Genomic DNA, 4,927 nt, shown 5'->3' on the forward strand with positions numbered 1-4,927 from the left:
ATATAAATGTGTTTTACCTTTACAAAAATAGTAAAAGATTTTGTAAAATCAAACTGAAAAGTCAAAAAAAACTCTTTAGCTTTTCTCCACCAGAATTAGATTTTGAGCAGCTGAGTAGGCTATGCAAAATTGAATCAATGAACTAAGGCCACGTCATGACATTATCCAAAAGTTATCAAAATTTCTGGAAATGTTGATGACATGGCGCAATGTTCCAACTCCAACAGCCAATCACAATTCCCAGTAGGCAATGTTTTTTTAAAAAGCAATAAAACATATGTGTGGATGAAAGATAGCCTTGACAGATTTTTGACTAGTGGGGTCTTATGAATCACAAATCCACATGAACCCAAAGAACCAAATTCTCTGAACATCAATACCCCCATTACCCCATCAATCATACCATTCATTTTCATTCTTTCTCTAAGAAACAAGCTCTCAGAGAAGACAATGGTGGGTTTTGAACAATGAAGAAGAAGAGAAAGTGTGGGTTATGCTTGTTCCATGGCCTGCCATTATGCTTACTATGCTTCCTTTTCACCTTCAGTAACATTGAGAGGCTTTGGTGCCAAGAACAGAGAATCCAGGCCTTTTCAAGTACATCTTTCTTCCATTAGCAGTCCTGCTAGAGCCTCCTACAATACCCTTGTCTCTGAGGTGTTCTTCTTTCCTTTTTCATCTAGAAACCCTTGTTTTGTAATGGCATTGCTATATAAATGTTAGATGGAGTTGTATATTTAGAATTTTGATAGTTTAGTCTAGCAACATAAGAATTATTTGGATTGTGACAACTAGTTTTTTCTTGACCTGCAATTTGCTTGTGAAAATGGCATTTTTGCAGTAGTTCTAAAATCTGCATAGAATTTGTTCATGAGCCTTTGGCTATCATTTGTTATATCAATTTGGGTTGCGGCTACTTTGCTTAGACTGTTAGTGAACAATACCCTTTCATCTCTGCTGGTATAGACATCCTTGTGAACATATAGGTTCTGTCTACAATGAGAAAACCATATCATATATTAGGCGATTCAGTGATGGCAAATATAAAATATCTGATTCAGTTCTTATGTGATTGTTCAACTTCATTGAATGTCTTCAAGAAGATGTAAACCATTCATTATGCTTACTCTGCTGCAAGTATTAGTAAAGGTCTTTAATTTCCCAAATGAGTAGCAATTTGACATTCTTAGTTTCCAGGCTGCAAGGCTTTTGGTTCCTACAGCAATTTTTGAAGCTTCAAAACTCAAAGTTGTCTTCATGGGAGAGAGGCTAAAAAGTTATTCTGCAATAATCCCAAGAACCTACATCCTCTCCCACTGTGACTTCACTGCTAACTTAACATTGACCATCTCAAATGTCATCAACCTTGATCAGGTTCGAATTCCATTTGTTTCTTAGTATGCAGTAACCTTTTTGTGAATATAAGAACTTTGATTTGGGACATCTAATCAGTGGTTCTTTTACAAATTGCATGCTTCCCATGGCAGTTGAAAGGGTGGTATAACAATGATGATGTGGTTGCTGAGTGGAAGAAAGTGAAAGAAACCATGTTTCTGAATGTGCATTGTTTTGTAAGCGGTCCAAATCTCTTGCTTGACGTTGCTGCTGAGTTTAGATACCACATTTTCTCCAAGGAATTACCTTTGGTAAGTTTTCCTCCCCATATGATTCAGGTGTCCGAACTCGGCTTCTATATTGTCAACTTTGACATCGCCTTTTCCGTCATCTAGCCATTTTGATGGTGGTAAATGGTAATGCTTGCTGAACTCTTGCTGCAGGTACTTAAAGCTGTGCTTCATGGAGATTCAGTCCTTTTCGCAGAACACCCTGAGCTAATGGATGCTTTAGTATGTGTTTACTTTCATTCCAGTTTGCCTAAGTACAATCGCATGGAATTTTGGGGACCGCTTAAGGATGCTGCTGAGGTAAAATCATATCGTTATTTTAATGGCTTCATAACTTATCACATATCCAGAAGATGTTCATCCGGCTCTCTGAGAATTACCAATATCAGTTTTCAAGTCTCATTAACTGAGCCAAGTTTTTTTCTTTTCTTTTTGACTAGAATAATTTATTTAAATCCACCATAGCAGCATTTTGTTCATGCAGCCACCCTAAAGAGGTGGTATTTAGTAGGTTTTGAGTTCGAGTACTAGCATTATTTGTTAGTTGAAACCTCTTCCCTTGTCCCGAGCTATATCTGATAATTCAACCACTAGCATCATCTATTACTACTAATATTCCTAGTTAAGTTGGTGTTACAAATTCATCCGATACTAATTAAATTGGCAAAAAAAAAAAAAAAAAACTAAAACCACTAGAATTCTTTTTCTTCATCTGCAATATGGGTGTCGCATGATCTAGTACTTTTTATGTTGATCAGGGGAAGCTGGGAGATCAAGTTAAAGGTTTGTTGACTGCAGATAAAGAAAGTTCATCTTCACCGTCAAAATGGGGAATAAGTCCAAAATCCATCTTTCAAGCTTTATTTACCTTCCTTCTTTGATTTGTTTACTGGTCGACATGCTGGTTTCTTGGTCTCATATAACTGCAACAAAAACCAGCCAAAGACAAGTAAAGTGGATAAACAATACAATAAAAAAAAAGGGTTCAATTTCGAGACTCAAAAAGCCAAGGAATCCATTTATTGAAGCATTTATTGAAAGTCTAAATTGCACAATTCTTCTGCAACTGAGGCCATTTGTTCATTCATTAACTAATGGCTATTTTCTTTGTTGCTTTGTAAATCAACATTAATGCTGTTATTACACTTTTATTATAAGCTTTTCAGATCTGACTTATTTATTTGCTATCCAGTAGGTGGACAAGGTCTGTGTATATATAGCCTAAACTTGGTAAAAGTTGAGTCGAGAGATTTGCATGGGCCGGGTCGTGTCCGGGCCGAGTTCAATTAAAAATTTAGGCCTGTTTGTTAGGCCCAAGTATTGGGCCTTAGCCTGAAAAATGGGCCTAAAATTTTACCCAAGCCCAACCCGGCCTGCCCATATTAGTTTTTATATTATTTGTTATATAATTTTAAAATATATATAATATATCAAAAATACTAAAAACATCAAAATAAATATCTTTCAACAAATTAAAAATAAATATTAAAAAAATATGTATATTTAAATAACACTAAGATAGATGCAACTTAACAAGCAAATGTCTCTTCTAAAATAATAACAAAATTAACAAATGTCTTTAAAATAATAACAAAATTAACAATAAAATAAGTTTTATACAATATCCCAATAATAATAATAAAATAGTAGCAACATAATAATAAAATGGTAGAAAACTAATAAGAAAACAATAAGAAAATAATATTAAAAAAAAAGATTTTTTTGTCATTTAGTGAATTTGAGCCTGGTCGAGCAGGGGCTCAGGCTCGGGCCAAAAATACCTTACCCGAGGCCCATTTTTTAGGTTCAAGTTCAGTTCATTTCAAAAAATGAGCCTAAAATTTTGTTCAAGTTCGGTCCAAATTAAAAATGCTAAATTCAAACTTGAATCGACACGCTCGTATTAATTTTTTTAGATTATTTTTTAAATAAAAATAAATTTAGAAATATAATACATCAAATACATTTACAATATTAAAATAAATATTTTCCAACAAATTGAAAATACATTAAAAAAAGTCTTTATACCTAAATAACACTATTGCAACTTAGCAAGTAAATGCTTCTAAAATAATATCAAAATTAACAATAAAACAAGAGCTATATAATATTCAAACAATAACAATAAAATAGTAGCAATATAATAGCAAAATGACAGTAATATAGCAACAAAATGATAGCGAAAGAACAAAACAAGTAATTCGGGTCAGGCTCGAGCCAAAAAATCCTACCCATGGCTTGGCCCGTTTAGAATACAAACTTTATCTTTTGTTCAAACCCATTTTAGAGTCTATATGTTTACCCTAACCTTTTCACTTTTTGAATAGGCTTTCGGGCTTGAACGGATGACCCATTCTATTATTAGTTCTAAGTACAATACAAAACACTATTATTATTTAAAATCTTTTTATACTATGTTAGAAACATATTTATTTTTTTTAATAATAATGTTTAAAAATTCAAAACTAAAAATAAAAATTTGAAAATGTTTTCAAAATTAAAATAGTTTAAAATAAAAAAAACAAAAGTTTAAATGGTAAAAATTGCTAATTTTTAAAACATAATAAAAAAACAAATATATTTCCTATTAAATTTAAACTGTTTAACATAGAGATAGAAAGATTGTTAAACATGATTAATTTTTTAATGTAATTATTTATTTTTTAGATTTTATTATCAATTTTTTTTAATTTCAAAATTATATTTACTATAAATCTATTCAATATTAAAAATATGGTGTTGTTAAATATATTTTCGATATTAAATACAACAAACTCACAAGATGGGATGCAAACTAGTTATAAGATATAAAATAGGGTAAATTACACCAACAGTCACTCAACTTTGAGGTAGCTGACAAAACAGTCGCATTGGTTTCATTTCAGTTATTCAACTTTAGAAAAATGACAAAACAATCACTAACGTTATCAAAAAGTAACAAAACAATAACTTATTAACATTTTTCATTAGTGTCTTAATGAGACCGTTGATGTGGCAAGACATTGGTGAAGCAGCTAAAGGGTCAAGGTTTAGGGTGGGTTTAGGGAAAAAACTGAGGTTATGTTGGTTTAGGGCAAAAAAATAGAAACTGACTGTAATTAAGGGGAGGAGAAAAAGAAAATCGATTTGGGAAAAAAATGATTGTGATTTGGGTTGGTTTGTGTTAGAAATTGATTCGGGAATCGATTAACAAGGTTGGTTTAGGGTTAGAATATCGATTCGATAAATCAATTAATAGGGTCTAGGGTTAGAAATTTATTGGTTTTTTTTATTTGGGGAGAAAAGAAGACAAAACCAGAAAC

The 4,927-nt window shown here is 32.0% G+C and overlaps 1 protein-coding gene across 1 annotated transcript; it reads left to right on the top strand.

The window, feature by feature from the left end:
- The first annotated feature begins 285 nt into the window (after positions 1–285).
- LOC107951459 (magnesium dechelatase SGRL, chloroplastic) lies at positions 286–2,790 on the top strand. The gene is made up of 5 exons (XM_016886520.2): positions 286–657; positions 1,198–1,374; positions 1,488–1,646; positions 1,779–1,925; positions 2,384–2,790. The coding sequence occupies exons 1-5, from the start codon at positions 505–507 to the stop codon at positions 2,504–2,506; spliced, it is 759 nt and encodes a 252-aa protein (XP_016742009.2). The 5' UTR covers positions 286–504; the 3' UTR covers positions 2,507–2,790.
- Positions 2,791–4,927: the final 2,137 nt, after the last annotated feature.

Source organism: Gossypium hirsutum, chromosome A02, assembly GCF_007990345.1.
Source record: "Gossypium hirsutum isolate 1008001.06 chromosome A02, Gossypium_hirsutum_v2.1, whole genome shotgun sequence".
Classification (NCBI taxonomy): Eukaryota; Viridiplantae; Streptophyta; class Magnoliopsida; order Malvales; family Malvaceae; genus Gossypium; species Gossypium hirsutum.

Bases quoted from the DNA above. Each gene is read 5' to 3' on its own strand.
- LOC107951459 (XM_016886520.2), top strand. From the start codon at position 505: ATGGCCTGCCATTATGCTTACTATGCTTCCTTTTCACCTTCAGTAACA. The intron at 658-1,197 runs GTGTTCTTCTTT...CTTAGTTTCCAG, and splicing joins ACAATACCCTTGTCTCTGAG to GCTGCAAGGCTTTTGGTTCC. The intron at 1,926-2,383 runs GTAAAATCATAT...TATGTTGATCAG, and splicing joins CGCTTAAGGATGCTGCTGAG to GGGAAGCTGGGAGATCAAGT.